The 25,435-nt window shown below is 41.9% G+C and overlaps 2 protein-coding genes across 2 annotated transcripts; one reads left to right on the top strand and one right to left on the bottom strand.

Moving 5' to 3' along the window:
- Positions 1-1,468: 1,468 nt before the first annotated feature.
- Positions 1,469-2,398, bottom strand: LOC132486987 (olfactory receptor 1361-like). The gene is given in 1 exon segment (XM_060094529.1): positions 1,469-2,398. A coding segment is annotated over 1 exon segment (930 nt).
- A 12,718-nt stretch (positions 2,399-15,116) lies between these two features.
- Positions 15,117-17,727, top strand: LOC132485881 (homeobox protein prophet of Pit-1-like). Its single transcript, XM_060092484.1, has 3 exons — positions 15,117-15,225; positions 16,415-16,647; positions 17,389-17,727. Exons 1-3 carry the CDS (start codon positions 15,117-15,119, stop codon positions 17,725-17,727), a joined length of 681 nt encoding a protein of 226 aa, XP_059948467.1.
- The last annotated feature ends 7,708 nt before the right edge of the window (positions 17,728-25,435 follow it).

The raw sequence follows: 25,435 nt of genomic DNA, 5'->3' as shown, positions 1-25,435 counted from the left end.
ACAACGGGAGAGGCCACAACCGTGAGCAGCCCGTTTACCAAAAAAAAAAAAAAAAAAAAAAAAAAAAAAAAATCAAGGGAGTTTTTCAGCAGACGAATGAAAGAAAGAGGAAGAGAATTAGGAGAGAGTCATGGAACATATAATTATGTGAGTTGATGACAAACAAAGTTGTAAGTATGGCTCGGGGCCGAGTCATCTTGTGCTTGTATTTGAAGGTAATACTTGGATTTATCCTGGCCTCTTCAATATTTCTATAAGGAGTGGCTGACAGGATGCCATCAATGTTTTAGGAGGATTAAACTGATCCTGTGTGCAGGACAGATATGTGTATGGGGAAGCAGGAGGCAGTCAGAACCACGATAAGCCTGTTGCTGTGCTCATGGTAAGAGCTGGTCAGTGTTGGGACCAAGTGGGAAAGAAGGTGATAGTGAGGACAATGAGTACTGATTTTTCACGAGAGTAGAGAAGATTGAGAAAGGAGAGAAGGCCAATGAGGAATTGAAGGCTTTTGAAGAATGACCACTGGAGATTTAGGTGAGTGCTCCCTGGACACCAGGGAAGACGAGGTGGGAACCCTCAGGTGTAGAGTAGGAAAAGAGGCAAGGGCTCCTAGAAACTTTCCCCATGGATTGGAACAAACTCTGGACTTGGAGTCAGAAGTTCTGGGTTCTAATCCAAATCCTGTAATTAATTCATGTTTTCATGTTCCTAAGTTGTTATAGGAACTCTGGACAGTTTAGCATTAAGGGAACCTCTGCTTCTCTTAGCCCATCTAAATTTGAAGGGATACCGAGATTTATATGAGGAATTCTAGCTACTGTCTGAGGCTCGCCACCCTCTGATACCCATCCCTGACACCCATGCCAGGCAATAAACCACCAAGAAGTTAGATTGGTTGTGGGGGAAGAAGAATAGTGCAGGGCTAGGTTCTGAGCTGTGAGAGGAGAGGGTAGGAATTGAGCCTAAGACAGAGGAAAAGTTAACTAATTCAGTAATGACCAAAGACCCTGAAAGTAACAGCACCATTTGTAACCAATAATTGCTCGTTGTACAGCCCTGGAAAAGGTAACTTTTCTGTGACTCAGTAAATTCGGGGTAATTTAACATCTCCTAATGTGAGGCCATAGAGGACAGGTGACACTGAGGAGAGCCAACTCTAAAGTTTTCTGAAATTCTCAGACCATATAGTAGCCACTGTCTCATAGGGTTGCTGGACCCAATCCTGTCTTTTCCTGAATTTTTGTTGTCTGTAAAATAAGTGTTTTAAAATCACACCTTTTTATACATAACTGATGGTTTTATGACTTATGAGCACCTATCAGCCTCATATTTAAAAGCATGACCATGATCACATATCATTAATTACAGGAATAGTCATGGGTAAATTTACACCTATAGGGACTCAGTTTCTTGGTCTGTAAAATGAAAAAATGTATGCTATCCAAGAGTCCTCTCAGTTCTAAAAGTTTTAAAGTTTGGAATATGAAATTAGTTTCCTTAAAGCTCCCTTCATGTCATGATTTCTCAAGCTGTAGATGAAGAGATTGATGAGAGGAGTCACCACTGTGAAGATGACAATAGTCACCACATCTTGCACTGAGTACGAGGATGAAGGGTGCTTATAGACCCCCGGGATTGCCCCATAGAGCAGGGAGACCACAGTGAGGTGGGATCCACACGTGGACAGGGCTTTCCTTATTCCATGGGCAGATGGCAACTTCAGTACTTTAGAGAAGATGTAATCATATGAAATGATGATACATGTAAATGGTGTCATAAATACCAGTTCACCCACAGTGAATACCATCAGGTCATTGATAAAGGTATTCAAACAAGAGAGTTTTAGAATAGGATAAGGGTCACAGAAAAAGTTATACACAGCATTGTTGGAACAAAATGTGAGTTGCACCATGAGAAGAGTCTGGAGGAGAGCATGCAGATTTGTACTGAGCCGAGATGCAGCCACCAGAAGGACACAGAGTTTGGGCCTCATGATCATGGTGTAGTGGAGTGGGCAACAGATGGCAGTATAATCATCATAGGCCATCACACTCAGGAGGAACCCATCTATGTTGATGAAAATGATGAAGAAGTAGATCTGGGTCGTACATTCCATGTAAGAGATAGACTTGCTTCACAGTATGTGATTCACCAGCTTCTTGGGGATAGTGACTGATGAAAAGCAGATGTTGACACAGGAGAGGTTGGCCAAGAATAAGGACATGGGTGTTTGGAGATGACTGTCACAGCTGATAGCCAAGACAATGAGAAAGTTCCCAATGAGGGTGACCAGGTACATCCACAAGAACAGCCCAAAGAGAACCTCCTCCTGCTCTGACTGCCCAGAGAGTCCCAGGAGAAAGAATTCTGTGACTCCAGTCTGGTTGTCTCTGCCCATGTCTGCAGGGGAGAAAATGTGGTCAAAAGTAAAAGGAAATATTTATTTAATTAGGCTCCATATATTGTTTAGAGATTACAATTTTTTAATGATACCAATCCAAAATGTATTTCTTAATTAATAACACTTCAAATATAAAAGTAGATGAGATTGATAATGTCATCATTTGAGCAAATTTCTTATGATACTGTTTTGTCATTGAGAATTAATTCACATTAGATAATTCTATGAAGCGAGTTTTAATGAAATAAATAGCTGGTTAATTTCTATAATTTTAATTTGTGTTTAATTATCTTTGATTTCATGCAGCTTAATTCATACTTCAATAACATTTAATGAATATCTGGTATATACAAGTTATCTTCACATACACAATTTCTTTTAATCCATATCATTCATATATATATATATATATATATATATATATATATTGGCCGCCTCACATGGCTTGTAGGATCTCAGTTCCCTGGCCAGGTACGGAACCTGGGTTACAGCAGTAAAAGCCTAGAATCCTAACCACTAGGCCACCAGGAACTTCTGAATTCCATCATTCATAAGTGAGGACCCTGAGAAGAAGAATCAGAGATGAAGAACCTGGGATTCAGGGAAATTAGGTGATGACAGATTAGATTGAAAGAACGCATAACATTTATAGTCTTGAAACAGCTGAAATGCCCTTTTCTTTATATTCCTCCCTAGTTTTACGTCCAAGTTTCAATTATCAACCATTTATTGAGACTATAACCAAGTGCCAGGCAGTGTCTTCCTGCCTTACACACATTTCTTACAGATTTAAAATATGTAAATTTAAAAAATAACAAGCTTCATTAAGCAGAACAGAAAAATGAAGCAATGAGATTTAGCTATTTGTTTAAAGTCATAAGTTCTTTTACCCGAATAACTTTATACAACTCACTCAAATTCATTCTGGATCTCTCTTATTTTCTCAGGATTATACTACTTCTAGGCACTGAAGGATCTGCCTGGCAGTTTTCCCTCAATGTTGTAACTGGATAGCATCAAAATGTCATTGCAGTAGCTCACAAATGTTGGCTTGGATGAGCTAAGCATGCTAGTGAGTTTGCTATGTACTGCATTCTGTGAAGAGACTTCTTTTCTCCCTGTGCTGGCCAAAACAGGATCACTGGTATTTGGTATTATTTTTGAAGAGGAAAAAGAGATTCATAGAGAAAGTCAAGTTATGGGGGCATATCCAAGTGATAATCCCAGCCTTAAGGAATTAATGCAGGCAGAAAGAGTCAGATAGAGAATTTTGAATATGTAAGAATACACAGTATTCGAATAGTAAAGAGGAGAGGAGATGGCATTTCAGGGGAGGAGATGTACAGGTTAAATGTCTTGACTGACTGGGATAAAGGGTGTCACAGGCAATACTTTTAGGAGAGTGGTTGCAGGATGTATATAGTATGGTGACTATAAAGTATCCAGCATTTTGAGAGTTAAATTAGTAAAACCAACGTAAAATTCTGAGACCTGAAGCCATTTTCTCATAAATTATATCACAGAATTAAAAGGTAGAAAGGCAGTAGTTGGCAGTACCCAGAGCTATTGAAAGAAAGTACTTCAGGGAAAGGATGTAGAATGTAGAAGTGGGGTACAGGGGTTGCATCAAGGAAAAACCAAAACAATATTTGTGCAGACTTTGTCATTGTGCTCCAAAGAGTAGATGTTGATATTAGGGTCAATTGTAAGCTATTTCCCATAATGGAAATGGTAGTAGAATGTGAAAGAAGTATAGCAGGATGGTGTAGGGTTTTTCCTATTGTCTGGGAACTGGCAAAGGCAAAAACAGGTGTACAGGCTCTAAATAACCCAGACTCTATGTCGAGAGATCTGCCAGCATTAAGGTTAGCCACTTCCTGTCAATGTTTGCTGAGATAGTCCTACCAGGAGTACAATCAACGTTGGCCCCAACCCCCAAGTCAATATGGTAAGAGGGCCTGGTTTCATATATTAGTCCCTTGTGAATCTCTTTAGTTTGTGACTGTCTCTGAGACATCTCATGTTTTGCAGCATTGAATGTTTGTGTTCCTGGACCTTAAAACTGAGGATGCTTAGTGCTTGGACTCCAGCTCAAGCTGACCCACCTCTGTGGGGTTCCATGTGGCATCCAAGCAACCTCCCTCTGAGACACTTCTCTAATGTGGTCATAGACCACAGTGAAGGTACACAAGGAAGCAACTAATAAAACGGTGGAGCTTAAGGGCAGAATAGGAGGGTCTTGAATGTCTGACAGAAGAGTCTCTTTTGTGAGGAAAGAGGGTGGCTCTTGGCTCTGAGCTTTTGGCCAGGATTTCTAAGAGCTTGCCGTCACTGATCTTAGCAATGCTGCCCTTAGTTACCTCTTTCGTTTCCCACTGCTTAATTTTCTATTTCCACCTTGGAAACATGCTTGCTCTATTCTGCAATGGGCAGTACATCCTGAAAGAGGAAAGGCTTGTACATGTTAAACCAGGTGATGTTTCCCGTTTGAACTTGGTGAGATGCTGAAGCATTTAGTGTGTGTTTCTCCAAATGTAAATGTATGTGTTTTTGTCTGTGTGAATCTGCCTCTGTGGGAGATAACTGCGTCCTCACCTGCTTTCCCAGATTTTCTTACCTGGCTGCTCTGCTTCTGTGAGAGGCTATCATGGGACCCCTGTCTCCATTGGCTCCTTGCCTGACCCTGAATCATGAGAATGTCACAGCTAGTGGGGGAGTCAGAAAGATTTTTTCACTGGAGAACACTTAGATTCAGACAGGTTGATTCCCCACAGCTCCTCATTAAAGGCACACATACTAAGTGTTCTTTGTTCCTATCCTCTCTGGAAACAGATATCTCAGCCTGAGGGGAATCAGTTTAGTGTTCAGGCTTGTTGCTTCCCATTGCATCAAGTACATCTCACACCCATGTCACAGACAAAATATACTTGGTCCCTTGTTCTGTGCTCAGAATGGATCTGAAGAAAAATTGTGAAGCCAGTGAACTTGGCCCACAGATATTCACGGTAGCTCCATTCTTTGCTCTACACTGACTCCCTTTTGTATAATCCTGAAGTCTTTAGGACTCTGCACTCTTTCTTCTTTCAAATAAAAGGTTTGTCAATTTATAGTAAGAAAGTAAGGTCTAAGAACAGACCCTCAATTCTGTCTCAGTTAATCTCTGTAATAGTTGCTGTTTCCCTGACATAGGAAACCAGAGGTACCACTTAGAAATGCTGGCCTGTGGACGGGGGTAGGGAATACTGGGTGTGGGTTATATATGTGGTCATCTAAATAATATCTGTGGGCTATTGGAACTTGGATGTGTATTTTTAAGTTTCTATTTGTGTGCATATACATAGCAAAATTTTTACAAGGTGAGTTTTAAAACCAATTTTAAAAAATGAAAGAACACAAATATGAAATTGGGCAAAGGTGTGTTAGGCAAGTGCAAAAATTAGAGAATATTGGTGGCGTTATTAATTACAGATAAAGCAATAATTAAGTCAACTGAAAGCATAAATCACAAAAGAGGAATATTTTATGATAACAAAGGACAAATTCATAAAACTTAATCACAGTTATGAAATCAAACAAAACAATGTAGCAACTGTTTGCAATAGCAATGTAGAATAGGAATAGGTTAGGCAAAGGTTTAAAAAATTTTTAAAGAAGTTGATTAATGTCTTAATGATGGACTTTAATATACAATTCCAAGAATTTGATAGATGAAGTAGTTAGTTAAAAAATATGACAGAGATTTTGTTTAAACAACAAAGAAATTTTATTTGTACACAGGGAAATATATTCAATATTCTGTGATAAACCATAATGGAAAAGAATATTTAAAAAATGCATATATAACTGAATCACTTTGCTGTACAGCAGAAATTATCACATTGTAAATCAACTATACATCAGTTAAAAATATATATATAGGGCTTCCCTCGTGGTGCAGTGGTTGAGAGTCCGCCTGCCAATGCAGGTGACATGGGTTCGTGCCCCAGTCCGGGAGGATACCACATGCTGCGGAGCAGCTGGGCCCGTGAGCCATGGCCGCTGAGCCTGCACGTCCAGAGCCTGTGCTCCGCAAGGGGAGAGGCCAGTGTACCGCAAAAAAAAAAAAAAAAATATATATATATATATATATATATATATATACATATATATACACATATAAAATACACATATTTCCACCTTGAAAATAGAGAATATATATTCTTATTTTAAGCCCAGGGAATAATTACAAATGTTGGCCATTTTCTTGACTACAACAAAAACTTTATAATAGAGTTTTTGAAATGAAAACTGAATCAATGAAATCAAACATTGATTTCATAAGATATATTCTCTTATGGCCTTCACCACAAAGCCAAAAATTAGAAACCAGAAATCAAAATGTAAAAAGAAATGTTCAGTTGATAAAATTTAAAACAGTGTTCTTCATAATCCCCATATCAAAAAGAAAGTTTAAACCAAATGATTCATAAATCAGAGAAAAAATATAAAAAGCTATGGGAAAATAGACTTAAATGCTCTTATTAATAATAAAGGAATATAAAAACTGAATAAATCAAGTATTTAATCAAGAATTTTTATTTTAAAATTATTTTAGTCAAATAAATATATTAGCATAGCTTTCAAAGTTAAACAATTCTTTAAATGAGAAAGGTAGTTCACTACCTATCTTTCCACTCCATGATCCAACTTCCCAATATAAATACTTTTATAGATTTCTAAATAATATGTTTATAATGCTATTTTTGATCATTGATTTACAATATATTGTCTTCCCATTTTGACAGGTGATGAGTTAATACCACTTCACCATCCCTTTTCCTCTTCCTCAAATGCTCCTATTATAGGCACATCACAATTTGGAGGTATGTCAATATCTATGATTGACTTTCTGACTCTGTTATACACTGTTTGTATACTAATCCTTTTGTTTTTCCTGGCACAAATTTTGAATGTTCCTGAAGTTAATAATTGCCTATTTTTTTCATTTGCTTAATTTTTTTTTTGTGGCATGTGGGCCTCTCACTGTTGTGGCCTCTCCCGTTGCGGAGCACGGGCTCTGGACGTGCAGGCTCAGCGGCCAGGGCTCACCGGCCAAGCCGCTCCACGGCATATGGGATCCTCCCGGACCCGGGCACGAACCCATATCCCCTGCATGGGCAGGCGGACTCTCAACCACTGTGCCACCAGGGAGGCCATCATTTCCTTAATTTTTATGCCTCTTTTCTTTCCATATTTTGAAATTAATTTTGGGGGTGTGAGTTATAATTGATAGATAATAAACATTACCCATTTACATTACACTTCGATGAATGTTAAAATCATGTTGTCATGTAACCACCACCACAATCAAGAAACACAACAGTTATATCACCCTAAAAAGTTTTCTTGTTTCCCTTTGAAGTTAGCACCCTTCCATGACCAGGTAATCACTGATCTGCTTTCTTTCACTACACTTTTGTGTTTCCTAGAATTTAATATAAATGGAATCATACAGTATGTGGTCTTTTGTGTTTGAATTCTTTCACTTAGCATAATGCTTTTGAGATTAATCCATGTTGTCAATGTATCACAAATTTGTTGCATTTATTAATATTGTGTTCCTTTTCATTCCTGTGTAGTATTCCATAGTAAGGAGATCCATAATTTTTATAACCATTCAACAGTTGAGGAAATTGGTTTGTTTCCAGTTTAGAACTATTATGTATAATATGTATGCATATCACTATATATGTATACAATGCGCATAGAATACTACCATGTATATTTCTGTAGAAGTTTGTGTGTGGCCATATGCTTTCATTTTTCTTGGAATGTGATTACTCGGTTTTATGGTAAGTGTTTTAAATTTATAAGATACTGCAGTACTGTTTTTGCAAAAAATAGCTGGACAGTTTGCATTCCTATCAGCAATATTTGAGAGTTCGAATTGTTACGCATCCTTATCAACACTGGGTATTGTCAGTCATTTTTTTTTTTTTTCGGTATGCAGGCCTCTCACTGCTGTGGCCTCTCCCGTTGCAGAGCACAGGCTCCAGACACACAGGCTCAGCGGCCATGGCTCACGCGGCACGTGGGATCTTCCCGGACCGGGGCACGAACCCATGTCCCCTGCATCAGCAGGCGGAGTCTCAACCACTGTGCCACCAGGAAAGCCCTTGTCAGTCTTTTTAATATTAACTATTCTACTGGATGTATAATAATATCTCATTGTGGTTTTAATTTGCATTTTCCTGATAACTAGTGATGTTGAGTATCTTATACTTATCGCCTATTCATATATCTCCTTTTGTGAAGTTATGTTCAAATATTTTCCCCATTTTTATTGGGTTGTTTGCCTATTTTTATTGAGCTGTTTTTCTTCTCATTTTTGAGTTTTATTTTTTCTGGACTCAATTGTAAATTTCGCAAATATTTTCTCCCAGTTTGTGGTTTGCTTTTAATTTTCTTATGCCTTATGAAGAGAAAAAAATTAATTTTAATGTCCATCTTATCACTCTTTCCCCTTAAAGTTATGCTTTTTATGTCCTATTCATGAAATCTTTGCCTCAGTCAGTGTAACAAATATTTTGTACCATGTTTTCTTCCAGTAGTTTAATAGAATTTTGTCTTTAACTTTATGATTCATTTCCGTGAGTGAATATGATGTGAGGTAATAATTAGTGTTAGTTTTTCTCTATACTGATAACCAGGTGTTCCAACATCACCTGCTAAAAAAATTTCTGTTTCCATATTGAATTATACTTGCACCTTTGTTGAAATTCAATTCTATTTCTGGAGTTTCTGTGTGTTGCATTCATTTCTATGTTTATCTAACGCCAATACCACACTGTCATGATTATTGAATCTTTATGTTAAATATTGAGATCAATAGTATAAGTGATCTGAACTTGTTCTTAATTTTCAAGGTTTTCGGCTATTTGAGGTCCTTTGCTTTTCAATATAAACCTTTAAATCAGCTTGTCAATTTCTTGAAAATTGTCTGTTAGGATTTTGATTGGGTTGTATTGAATCTGTTGATTAATTTGGGGAGAATTAAATTCTAATCTTTTATTGCTAACATATAGACACACAGTTGATTTTGCGTATTCACCTTGTACTCTGAAATTAGCTTATCAATTCTAGGAATATTTCTATAGATTCCATTGTGTTTTCTATGTACTTCAACATGTACACTAAGGCAAGAGTCAGCAAATTTTTACTGTAAAAGGCCAGTTACTGAGTACTCTACATGTTGCAATGTCACCTCTCCCATTGTAGAAGGAGAGCAGTCATAGAAAATATGAAAAAAATGATGATGGCTATGTTCCAAAGAACTTGTTAAAAAAAGGAAACAAAAGGCAGAGGGCTGAATTTTGCTTATAGGCTGTGCTTTGCCAACTCTTGTTCTTGTGTTTTGCAGAAATGAAATCCTATAACATGTACACTTTTGTCTGGCTTCTTTAACAGCATAATTGTTTTGAGATCCATCCATGCTGTAGCTGTAGTTTATTCCTTTTTATTGCAGGTAATATTCCATTTCATGGCTATACTACAATGGTTCATACAGGCGCCTATCTATGAAGACTTGTGTTGTCTCTTAGAAATAAAGCTGCTAGCAACATTCAACTACAGGACTTGGTATGGATCTATGCTTTTTCTTCTCTTGGATTAATTAACTAGAAGAGGAAAGGCTGGATCATTTTAAGAAATTAACATTTTTAAGAAAATGCCAAACTCTTTTCCAACGTTGTTGTATTGCATATATTTCTTGGTGAATTGCCTGTTCAAATTTTTTGCATTTTTCAAAATTACAATGTTTGTCTTTATATTCTTGAATTTGTATATTGGGCATAGTTAAACTTTATCAGATATATGAATTAACAGATAAATGTTCTTATTAGATATATGATTTGCAAATGTTTTCTTCCAGTATGTAACTTGTCTTTTAATTCATTTATCAGTGTATTTTGAAGAGCAGAAGTTCTTACTTTGATGTTCAATTTACCAGTTTGTTCATTTATATATGGTCTTTTGGTGTCATATCTAAGACATATTTATGTAATCCAAGTTCACAAAGTTTTTTTTTTTTTTTTTTTTTTTGCTGTGCGCGGGCCTCTCAATGCTGTGGCTTCTCCCATTTTGGAGCACAGGCTCCAGACACGCAGGATCAGTGGCCATGGCTCACGGGCCCAGCCACTCCGCAGCATGTGGGATCTTCCCGGACCGGGGCATGAACCTGTGTCCCCTGCATTGGCAGGTGGACTCTCAAGGACTGCGCTATCAGGGAAGCCCTCCAAAGATTTTTTACATGTTTTGGAAATTTTATAACTTTAGATTTTACATTCAGATCTGTGGTCCATTTTGGGTTAATTTTAAAATATGGTATGAGGTATGGATCTAAGTTCCATACCCCCTCACCCCATATGATTTCGATAGCCAACTGGTCCAGCACCACTTGTTTAAAAAAGCTAGACGTTCTCTGCTAAATTGCCTTTGTATTGGGGTTTATTTCTGAATTCTTTCCTTTGCATCCATATATTTGTCTATACGGATGGCAGGACTCATGGCCAAGACTGATGGTCAAGACTCATTTGTCTTGAGTACAATCTTTATATAATAATTCTTGAATTTGGACAGTGTAAGTCTTCCAACTTAGATCTTTTTCAAAGCTGTTTTTGCAATGCTAGGTTTTTTGCATTGTTATATAAATTTTAGAATCAGTTTGCCAATTTCTATGAAAAAGTCTGATGAAATTTTGAGACCACATGAAATGTTATCTATTTCAGAATGAACGATAATTAGTCTCCTGACCCAAAAGCATAGCATATTTCTTCATTTTAAAAGGTTTTCTTTTATTCCACTCATGAATATTATTTTCAGTTTTCAGCGTACGGATTGCTCATATTTTTGACAACTTTAACACTAAATGTTTCATATTTTATGCTACTGTAAATGGTACTAAGTTTTTAATTCAAATTATTTATTATTTGTTGTTATATGATTATTTTTTAATATTGGTTTTGAATCCTGAAACTTTGCTAAACTCACTAATTAGCTATAATAGATTCCTTATAATTCCATCAAAAATTCTGCATGGCAGATTATTGTGTCCACATACAAAGACAATTTTACTTTTTCCTTTCCAATCTAATTGGGTGCCCTATAATTTAATTTAATTCAGATACTAACTATTCTGACCTAAGACAGACCCCAGAGTTTAAGGGCTCAGTCCCACAAAGCTACCCCCATTCAGATGCCAATCAGAAGGACTGGGCCCCCAGGTTACTCATACTCTGTTAAACTTGGTTACACATCGGGGTTTCCATGACCCCATCCTCAAATTGGATAATTTGCTATAATGTCTCACAGAACTCAAGGAAACAGTTTATTTACTATTATTGGTTCATTTTAAAGGATACTATAAATGACACAAATGACCAGCCAGAGGAAGAGGCACATAGGGACAGGCCAAGGTCAGGAAGGGTCCTGAGTGCAGGAACTTCTGTCCCACAGAGTTTGGGGTGCACCAGCCTCGTGGCACGTGGATGCTCGCTCTTCTACTTTTCCTTCTTTCTCTGGCCTGTGGTGTGGAAATGATGACAGTACCTCCAGCTGCCACCCTGGACCATAAGATGAGGATGGAAAACTTAGACTAAGATAATGGGGTAGAAATTTCTGAGCTTGGGAGTCTGATGACATCTTAGATCCACTGTACCAGCCTTTGAATACCTACAACTGATCTTATTTTGTGTGTGAGAGAAATAAACTTCTATCTTGTCTAAGCCAACATTTTATACATTTTTGTCTTTTGAAGGTAATAGTACTGTTCCAAATGGCCCCCAAGCATAGTGCTGCAATGTTGTCTAGTGTTCCTAAGTGCAGGAGGGCCATGAGGTGTTTAAGGGAGAAAATAATCTTTGTTCAGGCATGAGTTATAGTGCTGTTGGCCATGAGTTCAATGTTAATGAGTTTACAATATATATTAAGTAAGGTGTATTTAAACTGAGACACACATACAACAATGTTATGTATTGATTGGTTGACCAAAAATATTGTGGCCAGAGGCTCACAGGAACCTATTTCCCTTAGTAACAGTGGTTCAGTATTCACCAATTCCGTGTTTATCATGACTTTATGGAACAAAACTACCTACATAAAGAGAATTGACTGTATTATTATCCTTAGATGATAAAGCTGAGGTGCAGAGATACAAAGTAATGAGCCCGGAATCACATAGCTAGTAAGTGGTACAGCTGATATTTGAACCCAGGGCAGCCTGATTCCAGAACCTGTATTCTTCCCCACCACACCATCCTGCCTCTGGTAGGGTGAGAGAACCCTGGGTATCAGACTTCCTTGAAGGTCAAGTTTGAGTGGGAATTAGGATGCCCTGGAAAAAAACTCCTCCCCAGCCTACTAGGAAATAATGGTATCCTGGGATGTCAAGTCAAACCTGTAGTGTCTTGGGGAGCAGGGTAGTAGGTCAGAGTTTCTTTGTACTATCAGTGTGTCCTGGGATCATCAGGCTGCTTTGGATGGCTGGTCAGAGTTCCCTTACAGGGTTAGGCTATTTTGAGGCAGCAAGAGTATTGGAATTCAGTGTGTGCTTGTGGATCCAAGTTGACTACATGAACCTTGGGAGGCAGAGCTGTCATGCAGCTCGAGTTTCTCTAGGAGGCCACAGTATACCCTGGGGTAGGGGGAGAGGGGTTGGCATCTTGGATCAGTGTTTCTCGACTTTTATGTTGTTATGACCTGAATGTTTGTGTCTCCTCACCACTTCATATGTTGAGTCCTAACCCCAATGTGATGCAATGCTATTTGGAGGTGGGGCCTTTGGGAGGTGATTAGGGTTAAGTGAGATCGTGAGGTTGAGGCCCCAAGATGAGAGTAGTGTCTTTATAAGAAGGGAAAAGAGACCAGGATTGAGTTCTCTTTCTGTCTTGTGAAGACACAGAAGGTGGCTGTCTGTAACCCAGGAAAAGTCTCTTAGGAACTGAAGCAGCTGGCACATTAATCATGGACTTCTCAGCCTCCAGAACTGTGAGAAATGGATACCTGTTGTTTTAGCCACCTTGCCTTTGGCATTTTATTATGGCAGCCAGAGCTGATGAAGACAAGTGTACAGTCAGTTCTCTTGGGGATCTTGTTACAGTGAAAATTCTGATTCAGTAGGACTGAAGTGGGGCCTCAAATTTTACATTTCTAACAAGCTCTCATGTGCTGCTTATACTTCTGATCCATGCATCATATTGTAAGCCTCAGGATCCTGGAAGATTACCATGTTTTTCTGTCTTGAGTTGTTCTTTTCAAGAATGTGTGTGAAGGATTAGCATAACATTGGGGATCAGACAGTCCTATGAGTACAGTGTGTTCCAAGGGGATTAGGGTGCCCTCATTGATTCAGTCTATTCTGACATTTCAGAACTTCATGGCGGGGGACAAGGATAATCTCCTAGTTGATGTTGACTACTCTAGGTTTCAGAGTGTCCTAGAGAACCCTAGAGTCCTAGGATATTGGGTTGTCTTTAAAGGGTCAGGATGTCCTACGGATGTCAGAATGTACTTCCTAGATCTAAGTAATCTCAAGAAGCAGAGTACTGCGGGTATCAGGGTGTCCTGACTGCTCAGCAATGCTGGGTATGTCAGGGTTTCCTTGAAGAATCAGAATGTCGGGATGTCATGGGAATCTCAGTCTTCTGCAGAGTCCTGAGGTCCAGGGAGATCAGGATGCACCTGGAATACAGATGCTCTTGAGGGTAAGTGTTCTCTGATGGTCTGGGTGACCTTGGAGGGTCAGGGAGTCCTGGGGGGTTCTGAGTGAATGAAGAGGTGACATTTGGGAGAGGAAATCAGAAAGTACTTGAGAACTATGGTGTCTGGGAGACTCATCCTATGGTTCAGGTTGTCCTGACAGGGTGTCCAGTGTATTCTGAGAATCAGGATATTTAGGAGGGGCCAGAATGTACTTGTGTTTTTAGTTTTTTAGTTTCCTGGAAAGAAGTCTTTGGGAATCAATCACCCACGTACTGAGACACAAGGCAGGCCCTACTCCTGGTCTCCATTTGCACAAACTCTCCCTCTCCCCTCATAATGAGGTTCTGAGGAGGAGTCTCAGGAGGAATGCATTTTCTCTTCCTTCCCCTGCCTGCTCTCAGGAGGGGATTTAACAGGACAAAATAATTTGGTCCTCTGGGAATATGAGCTCTTGGCCCCAGTCCCTGGACCCTCCAACAGAGCACCTTCCCTCATCTGGCTTGTGATCCTCCCCTGATGATGGGGGCTCTGGCGACCAGGCAATGATTGGATGGGCTCACAGGGGTGAGGAACAGGTCACTCCTCCAAGGTTCAGGGAGAAAGAGTTAGTGTGGGATTGCAAGCTGAGAAAGTAGGCATCTGAGAGCAAAAGGAGAGAACGGCATCCCAGAGAGTAGGTGCAGGGGGAGAAAAGTGGAGACTAAAACAGAGAAACAGGGTGAGGGCAAGGCAGAATGAGATGATACTCAAGCACAGGAATGGGGAATTAGAAATAGAAAGAAAAGTTAGAAAAAAGGAGAGAGAGAAAAAGTTCTATCTATCTATATCTACACAGGGAGAGAGATTCAGAGAGAGGTATAAACAGGGGGAAAGCAGTGAAATACAAGGCATAGAGGGGAACAGAAACAGAGAAAGACTGATCCAGAATCAGGGACTCAGGGACACGAGACTGAGCTGTCTTTGGTCTTTGTTGTGAGCCATGGATGCAGAAGGGAAGAGTGAGCAGGGTAAAAAAAAGAAGGGGCGAGTTTGCAGCAGTCTCTGGCCCGAGGGCTACGCAGCCGCTGGGACTTTGACCTCCACGGTGGGTGAGTGAATCTCTGGGGTGGTCCTGAGGAGACAGCAGGTGTGCATGCTCCATGCCCAGGCTCCGTGGGGCGATGGTTCGCCACGAGGAAAGTGAAGAGGAGAAATAAAAAACCAGCATCCTAGCATGGTAAAAACAAGGGAATCTTAGAACACATGGGATGATACAACTCCTTTGCTTTACACAGTGGCCCACTGAGACCCTGACAGATGAGGAGGAGCCAGAGGCTGAGCTAAAAGCTGTCTCCTCATTCCTGACCTCAGAGTTTGCTCACTGCACTGCTTTCTCCAAGGAAGAGAGTTGGAGGGGCCAGGGCTTTGGATCCGAGGAGAGCAGGGGGCTCAGGTGGACAGTGAGCACTGCGTAGGGACTACCACCTGGGTCCCCATGGGGATGGGATCCTCACTCCAGATATCTTTTCTCAGTGTGTGCCTCCCAGGTGTTTCCTTTTGCTCCTGTTCTCTATTCCCGAGCTGGCTCTCAGACTAATTAGTGTGGGGGCTTAGTGAGTCTGTAGGGAGAAGAGGCAGGCCTTTCCCACGAGCTCAGGTTCCTGCAGCCTGGTGGCCGGGCCAGGACTGGGATAGGGGAGAAGATGAAATGTATGTGTGAGGAGGGTGTGTCTGAGCAGAAGAGTGAGGAATGTTTCATCTTCCCAGGTGGAGGGAATAGGACAATGGGAACAATATAAAGGTGTAAGTGGCATGTGAACCATGAGAGCAGGGAGCAAGTCATAGGGGTCATAGACAGAGACCTGGGCAGTTTGTTAGGTTGTCAGAGCGAATAGGAGCTCCACAGGGTGAGACCCAGGAAGGTGGTATGTGTGCTGAGAGAGATGAAAGGCTATGGAGGGGCATGCCTTACATGGGGATGCATCTGGGGGAGTGTAATGGGGAGTGGGCACAAGGTGCAGAAGTGAGGCAGAGGGAGCGTGAGTGCCTAGGACAAGTGAGACTGAGGGGCGGACTTCATGTGGAGAGGGTAGCATGGGTTAAGGGAATCAGAAGTGAAGCAGGGCCAAGGCTGAGCTGGATTCAGCTAATTCTGAAAGCTGAAGAATTTCTGGTCAGGGCAGAGTATATGAGCAATACACTGGGTCCTAGCAGAATCTGGGGGTTCCAGCATATGTGGTCTGGGATGGATGGGTGGATCCATGTGGCAGCAAACTCTCCCCCCCACCTCCTTCTCAGACATGAGCACTCAGCCCTACAGGAACCTCTCTGGTGTAGGAGTGGGGAGACCAAGTCTTTGCTCACAAGGAGAACAGAGGGGTCGCCCACACTCCCAGCGCCACCACCGCACCACCTTCAGTCCAGCGCACTTGGAACAGCTGGAGTCAGCTTTTGGGAGGAACCGCTACCCTGACATTTGGGCCCGAGAAGGCCTGGCCCGGGACACAGGTCTCAGCGAGGCCAGAATCCAGGTGATGGCCCAGGATCCTCCGCCCCCCATCCCCTGAAGAAATGCAGATTCGGTGATTGGGAACTACTGGGGCATAAATTCTCAGGGCACTATAACCCTAACCCAAATATTCACCAGAACAGAGTCTTACCCAACAGTCAGCATAACCTCATCTACGTCAGGAATTTCACTGGAGTTTAACCTTGGGGCTAACCTAATCTAACTTGAATTTCAATGTCAAACTTCAACCTTAACAGTGATGTGAACTCCAACAGAAATTCAATCCTAACTATTCACACACGTATGTAACCTTGTCCCTAACCATGGTCTTGAAACTCAACCTGATGCTTGCTCAATTCTAACCATAGAATTACTTAATCTTAAGAATAAACTGTACCCTAAATCTAACCTGGTCTGTAACAATTAAACTCATCCATAGTCTTAGTCTCTAATAACCCTAGAGGAAATTTCCCATTCTCTGTGGAGGTGAAATGCCACTGTGTCATGTTTATCTCTTTCTTTTTACAAGTTGACATTTCTTACTCACCCAAAGTTGTAGCAGGGCAAATTTAGATATGGATTAGGGGAATGGTGTGGGTCTTGCTTTGTCACTAGTCCTGGTTCAGCTATGCCTTCTGCAAGAGCTTTACTTCCTCTGGGGATGTGGGGGAGTCTTATGCCCTGTACCAGTCTGTAGCCGCATATGACAATGCCACCTATTTGAGAGAGGGGCTCTAACGTGGCTATTCTCCCTCCTCCTCAGGTCTGGTTCCAGAACCACAGACCTAAGCAGAGGAAGCAAGAGAGGTCACTGCTCCAGCCACTGGCCCATCTGTCTCCTGCCACCTTCTCCGGTTTCTTGCCTGAGCGCCCTGCTTGCCCCTACTCCTACCCAACACCACCTCCCCCAATGACCTGCTTCCGTCACCCCTACAACCATGCCCTTCCCTCACAGCCTTCCACTGGTGGTTCCTTTGCTCGACCCCACCATTCTGAAGACTGGTACCCCACCCTGCACCCAACCCCTGCTGGTCATCTGCCCTGCCCTCCACCCCCATCCATGCTTCCCCTCATCCTTGAGCCACCCAAGTCCTGGAACTAAAGTTAAACAAGTACTGATAAGGTAATTTCCCAGCCTGTGACCCTCACAAAACAGAGAAAACTGGGTGGTTTCCTTTCCTTCTAAGGGCGAAGTAGAAATATGGTGAATGACAGCTCAGAGACTGGGAATGTTAAAATGGGAGATCATGATGAAGGCTCACTGAGCTGATTAATTGAGTGAATTTAAGGAGGTGAAACTACTGGAAGATATAGGTAAAAAGCCCCAGTGGAGGTGACTGGTGGAAAAGTGACATTGAGGGAAGCAGTGGTTGCTGCTGGTGGCTGGAAATGGTTGAAGGGGATAGAACTTTTGGGACTTCACTCATTGAGATCACAGTTGAGGACCTTCATCCCCATTGTTTCTAGCTGATTTCAATAAGGCTTTTGATTTAATGTCTACCTATACATCCCTTCCCCATCACCACCATCCGAATCCATCGTTAAGTTTTATTCATTCTATCCTGGAAATAGCTCTTGAATTTATTCCTCTCCTTTCTGTTCCAGCAGACACTTTTTTTCTGGCCCCACGTTTTCTAATTAATCCTCCTCCTTGGTTCCCTTAGCTCCAGTCTTTCCCACTTCCAAAAGGCTTTGTAAAGCTGATCATCAAATATTAGCTCCCCAGTGTTTTATAAACAATAAATAATACCTGATTTGCTAAGCCTGTAACAGTCTTCAGCGTTACCTTCAACGTAACTTTTAAGTCACCTGCATGTGGCTTTGTTATTGAGCAAGGGCTCCTATGACTACAGCACCGAAAGCCAAACTCTGACAGCTGATGTTTGCAATAAAGTAAGGGTTTATTGCAGGGTGCCAAGCAAGGGAGTGGGAGACAAGCCTCAGATCTGCTCCAACTTGGCCTTTGAGTTGGGAGTGTTTTTAAAGAAGAAAACTGAAGTTGGGATTAACCATCATCTTGTGACATCTCTTAATCATAGTTGTGGAAGTCAGGATGTTTCCAGTTTACAATTGTCTAGCCACCTGGGGGATCTGTGAGCTCATCCTGCTCTGGAGAAACAACCTGATTTTGTGTGTTAATGATGATATCTACAACAGCAATTTTAGTACATTAATGATGTTATAGACAATAGCAATTTTAGTCGTCTGATTCTGTTTGATTAGTGTTCAGTTAGCACAGGATTGAGGTCAGAAGAGGCAAACAAGGCAATACAGTTTTGAGTAGAGAGATTAATCAGAAACTCACAAAGGGAACTCAGTTTTAGAGGGGCTCAGTTTCAGTTTGTGATAGAGAAGAAACAATTTGATTAAGGGCAAACTTTTCCAAGAGCAAACCGTGAGTCTTGAGGTTCATAAGAGGTCATTCCCAGAAAAGACTCTGCTGTGAAGTGCCTTAGTCTGAGCTCTCCTAACAGAAACATGCTGTGGCCTAGTTGGTTTGCCATTTATATACCATATCGCTTATAATGTACTTATTTTACTCATAATTTACTTATTTATAAGTAGGTCTACCTCACTTATGGGCACATACATAGAAGAATTCTGAGGAAACAAGCCTCTGGGGATTTTAGTTGAAGTTTTTTGTATGTATTATATTTTAAAACTCTGGAATTGAAACCTCTGTGATGCACAATTCCATTTCCATGTAATTATCCCCTTGTGCCAGACTGCCTTCCTGAAAGATAACACTGGTGTGCATGCCTCCCAAAATGTCAGTGTCAGTTTCAGCACATCCTTATCGACATTGATCATTTTGGACAATTTTTTGACTGAGAGTCATGTCTCCTAGTTGGTTATTTTTTCAGTTTTCATTTAATCTATTGCTAGTGAATGTTAAAAATAGTTTCATGTTTATTGACAATTTACATTTTTTTCTCCTCTGCATTGCTTTTCTGAGTTATTTGTGTATTGATCTAGTCATCTCTTATTAGTGCTTGAGGAGCCCCAAGTGAGAAATCTCCCCTTAATTTTACTGCTTCACCATGTTTTCCTTATTATTTGGATCAAAATACTATGCCTTGAATCATTTTAAATTGATTTTAGTTTGTGCGGTAGAATAGTCATCCAATTTCCCCTCAATCAGCTAGCTGGTGTTTCCAATATAATTTATTTAACAGTCTAACTTTGATTTGTAAAAACATTTTTCCACACACTAAGATCTCATATGGGACAGTTGTAGACTCTTAATTCTTTCCCACCAATTAGCTTCTCTATTCTGATATCAGTACCATAGTGTCTTAATTACCAAAAATGTAAGGATCTTTAAAATGTTAAATTTTCTTATCCAAATACAAGGTGTGTCTTGTTATTTTTTCCAGATTTCTCTTATGTCCCTCAGGAAACTTCTTGGTATTTTTTTATAAAACAAATCTTAATAAGAGTTTTATAAATTACAAAAGTTATATAGGGTCTTTGTAACAGTCAACCCAAAAGATTTATATACATATAAGACATATATATTATATAGATGAATATATATTATACATGAATATATATTTATACATATTAACCTGGATTAATCCCAAAACCCCATGTTAAGCAAATTCACCTCAACGTGAGATAAACAACATTAGTAGTGTGTATCTTTCCACAACTTATTGTGCTCATAGAAAATATACAGACATACACATGTAACAGGGAAGAACAAAATCTGACTCCACGTTGGATCTGTTTCTTTTACTTTAACCTTTGCTCTCCATTAATTTTTATTACTATAATCACTAAAAGGCTGATGTCTATGGCTATAGGCATACATAATGGCCTCCCTCGGGGAACCCTGACCCTCTGCCTGAATATTAAACTAAAGTGCCTTTGTTCAGCTCACAAGGAAACACCCTGACCCTGCCCAACTGTGAATGGCTGCAGAAAAGAAGAAATTAACACAGCCCCTCCATGAGGCTGTCCAAAAACCAGGAGATATTTTGCAAGACTTATGGCCTTTTACTTTACTTCCTCACCTCCTTCCCTTCTCTGTTCTATAAAAAAAAAAGCTAGCATCCAGACCCTGATAAGATGTTACTCTAGGATATTAGTCTGCCACCTTCTCATCTGCCTGCTTTCCAAATAAAGTTGCCATTCCTTGCCTCAACACCTCATCTCCTGATTTATTTGCCTGTTATGTGGCAAGCAGAGCTAGCTTGGACTCAGTAACACATACACTAATATATTTTCCTTTTTGAAAATAAAAATGAGATCCTACTGTAAGTGGATATAGATATAAAAACATCCTTCAACTGGATCACATAGATTTTTATTGTTTTCATTCCATTAACTGGCAATTTTATGAGCCATTTAACCATTCTCCTATCATTCGAGATTCAGAGTTAGTTTGATATTTTGTTTTGTTTTACCACCACAAATGCCACTGTAGTTGTTTCATTAAAGGATAATTCTCAAAAAAAGGTAAAACCATGACTGTCATAGATATGTAAATTTTATTTAACTCATTTAACTCATAAGGCAACGATAAAGATGTCAAAGCCAGTTCAAAGGACAAAGACCAAGCATATTTATAGATGAGGAATAGTGAAATGAATGTGTAAGTGGAGCCAAAATTGCCTTCTTTCCTAGTTGAGGAGGGACTTCAATTGACCCTTCAGGGGATGGGATTTATTTACGTATCTATAGACAAGAATTTTTTTGCATTGCCTTCAGTTATCTACAATTTACAGAGTTATAAATTAGCTCAAAGGCCAAGAAAGCCTCAGAGTGCACAAAGAATCAAAGTCAAATAATCTGGAAAGGTGGGCCCTAAACAGTGCATGGCTTTCCATTGAATTACATTTTCCCCCTACAGTTTCCTCTGGTCCAGGTGCTTTTTACTTCTGTAGGTTAGATGTCCCAAGGTTGGACTGCTGTGTTAAGTGTTATGTACATTTAAAATTGTAAGAGATACAGCCTGATTAGTTTACCAAAAAGGGTAGCTTAGGAAAATGTCCTGTTTAGTTAAATTTTTTTTTTCTTTAAGCCTAGAAAATACTTCGCCCTAATATTTCTTTAAAGGTTTGATTTTTAAAAAATCTAAAATAAATACAGAACCTACTTTTGTATATACTGAGAATCAAGGGACTGAGTCTCTTCTAGATCAAAAGTAAAATATACCAGCGCTATTCATTAAACTACCTTATTCATTGAATCAAATTGCTACGTTTATCATATATCATAAATTAAATTCGTGTGAGGTTTAAAAATCTATTTTTGGTTCTCTATTCGAGGGTCGGTTCTCCCACTAGCTTTTTAGGATCCCGCAGGCAGCGACACACATCCGGGGTCCCCCTCAGCCTCATCACACCTGCTGGTGAGCTGGTACATACGAGGTCAAGTTCTCTGTGCCCTTCACTCCAGCCTTCCTCGCCCATCTCGGCCTCCTGGCCCGCTACCTGGCCCGAGGACCCACTATGGGGGAGGAAGTGGTGCAAGCGAAGGAAGGAAGGCAGAGGGTGTTTCTGCACTACTGGCCCCCTCTCGCTGTCAGCCTGCACGGGTCCTGGTGCCTATAGTGCCAGGGACTGAACTGAGGGGCTGAGGCCGGTGAGGTTAGCAAGGCATCTCAGCGTCCCTGCGGGTCTTAGAAAGCCCAAGAGGCAGGGAAAGGCGTACCTCGATTCTTTGGGTTCCCCTGTCCTTCCTTCTCGGGATTAGAGATACCCTTACAGTTCAAACTGGCAGAAGTTTGGAATCTTTGCCCCAATTGGGGTTTAAAAAGAAAAAGAACTGCCTCTGAAGCAGCGACATCCCTTCACTCACCCCCGCCAACCAAAGAGGAAATGCAGCCACGTGAGGGTAAAGAAGTCACGAATTCTTCTTTGTGTTGGGAAATCTAAATCCCTGGTTTTTCAGAAAGATCCATTCCCAGCAGGCTCCAAATCCGAGTTCAGAAAACGAAATGACTTGGAGTCCGAAATGGGTGTGCAGGGCGTAAGAGCAGGAGCTCTGGGGTGGCATAGCGGGGTGCACTGCTCCAAGCGACTTTGGAAACAATTAGGGCGCTCCTGCAAGCTACTGAAGACCGTGGGGCTGAACCATGGAGTTTCCGGGCGCTCCTAGAAGGCTGAGAGGTGAGGTCCCGGAGACCCTACTGGTCCGGTCTGGGAACGGGCGGGGCATGCTCAACGCAATGAAAACAACCAGGCCTAAGAAAGCGGAGGAGTTAAAACATTCAGCTCCTGTGAGAAACCCCCTCCCAGACACCTGGGACTCGAGGCCTGGGCCGCTTCTAGCTCTACCAGCCTCAACTTCCTGGGAGCTCGAGCAACACATTTCTAAGTGCTTCAGACACTTCTTGGTCCCGGAGTCTGGCTCCTCTCCAGCCCTCGGGCTGTCTGCCCAATCCAAAGGACACCTGGTCCCTTCACAGTCGCAGGACCTGTTCTCTAGGTTCTGAGCTCGTGGCCGTAAGGGTCTTGAGAAGAGTTCCTCTCCACGCATCCAGACCACGGGCTCCTGGCTCCCAAGAATGGCAGGAGAACACGTGAAGACCCCGGCCGATTGCCTGCATGGCATCTGCTCCCTCCTATACCAGAGACCTCTTCAGTTCGCTCGTTCCCAGACTGCACATCTAGGCACTGTCTGAACCGTCCACCTGCGCAAACATCGCCCCCTTCGGCTCATTGACTCCCTCTTTGACTCAGCTGTCTTTTGGAGGATGAAACCTGGGAATGTGTTGCACACCCAGGAAGAGAGATAAGTGCCATTAGGTCAGGGAATTGCAGTACAGGGGACCTAGGTACTAGACCTAAGCGGGGGAAGGAGCTGGAGCTCCAGGTGGCAAGCACCCTGGACCCTGAAAACTTCTCACCTGGTGGAGACAGGAGTGGCTGGATGAGGACAAGAGAGGGCCTTCAAACTGCTGGGTCCAGAGTAGGGGACCCAGTGTCAGGCTCTAAGACTGTATTGGGGGGGTTTTCCCCTGCAGGGGTTCCTCCCAATCAATCCTCCCACTATTTTCCAGGTTTTTCCAAATTCTCCTGGAATTCAAGTACTCACTCTTTTTCATGCTAGAAACAAAAGCTGAACCCAAAGTCCCAGTAACAAAAGCAGCTCGGAGACTCAGTCTCTTTTGAATTTGGTCAAATAGCTTCAGAGTTTTCCAGGTTCTTGCTCCAGGAGGTCCTTCCTCCACTCCTTACGACATGCTCCTCAGATTCAACTCCCTCAATACTAAGCATCTGAAAGCCTAGGGGGTCCCTTACAGCTCTCTTAACACCCAGCTAAGAAGCCCAAGATGGAATAAGGTAGGCGTCAGCCCCACAGGGTGACTCATTGAAGGTGTGTGTGTATGTGTCTGTGTTAGCATGTGGGTGTGGGTCTTTGGGGGCTGCAGTGTCTGGATAGGCCTAGGAAGCCACATGGCCTAGGGCTTTGGAATTCAGGGGGCTCAAAATGTGCCCTTATCAATTTGTTTGCTGGACTTCTGGGTCCATCTGAGCCCTGGCATCTCTGTACCAGCAAATAGAAGCTGAGGAGCTGGTATAGGGTATCTCAACTAGCAGCTAGAACACCTCTGGGAAATTCTGGCATTTTCTAGAGTGAGATGGCCTCATATGCACTCAGGGTAAGGAAGACATGGGCACCTCAGAAACTCAGGCTAGGAGCCTAAGCCTGGTCAGGTGAGGGAGGTGAGGGGGAGCATGGGTAGAGACAGCTTCCTGTCCATCATATAAACCCTGCCATCACGGGGACATGAACCCCAAGCTCAAAGAAGTCAGGTCCTCTTGCCCATCTCCAGAGGATAGAATTGACTCCTGACCAAGCTACCTGCCCTAGCAGCAGTGTGGTAGGGCAAACTGCTTAGTCCCCAAGACTTCCACTACCACCTTCCCCTTTGCTGTTATAAACATTTCCACCTTTTTTGTTAGACTTCTCAGTTATCAAAGCTAGAATTCTAATATCCTTATAGAATTCCATGCAAACATTTATTGGGTACCTTCCTAGTGCCAAGTGGGAGTCAAACCCTGGAGATTCACCTCAAATCCAAGAAATTCCTGTCAGACATTGAGACATACCAAGATAGGAGAGGACATGTGAACCCAGCCTCTTGACAGAGGAAGAAAAGAAGTGTCTGAAAGGAGATCCCCAACACCCCACTTCAGAGGACTTGTCCTCGCTCTGCTGAGCTCCTCTCTGAGCTCAATTACAGACGTTGTCCCCTCTGTGTGGAGAACAGAGGGTCGTGGAGAAAGGGAGGAATGTGAGGGTCATGGCAGCCGCTGCTCAGGACAGGCACACACAGAAGCCCTTGGCCTTGAAACCTAGCCACTCTGGACACAGAATCTCTGAGTATATGCTGGCCACCCAGGAGAGGTATTTCATTTGTTTACTGATCTCCTGCAGTGGACTCTGAAGATCTAATTGCGGTGCGCTTCCTGACATCTTCCTGGGTAAGCTAGGTGTCTCCAGCAGTGCACGGGCCAGAGAACACCCCTGGCAGCAGAGCCTTCTCCCCGGTCCAGGGTAGGGCTCTGGGCGTGCTCAGAAGTCCCGCCTTTGCAAAGCCTTCAATTCAAGGAGGCTCCCCGGCTGCTTCTTCCTTGGAGGCCATGCAGGGGGTCCAGACTCCGTTTTCTGCCCTCCAAGGACCACACTGGAAGCAAGAGGTCTGAGTGCAAAGGAGATCCTGTGCAGAGGGGGGATGGCAGGAGAGAATGTCTCTGGGCTTGTCCAGGGGGGTCTGTGAGGGATGCGACACAACCTTGGCCCAATCAGGAAAAGAGAAAGTAGCTAATGTGATCTATATATATATCCCTCCCTTG

This window comes from Mesoplodon densirostris, chromosome 3 (genome assembly GCF_025265405.1).
Source record: "Mesoplodon densirostris isolate mMesDen1 chromosome 3, mMesDen1 primary haplotype, whole genome shotgun sequence".
NCBI classification, from domain to species: domain Eukaryota; kingdom Metazoa; phylum Chordata; class Mammalia; order Artiodactyla; family Ziphiidae; genus Mesoplodon; species Mesoplodon densirostris.
The sequence above is the reverse complement of the archived record's forward strand: the minus strand, read 5'-3'. Positions and strand labels throughout refer to the sequence as shown.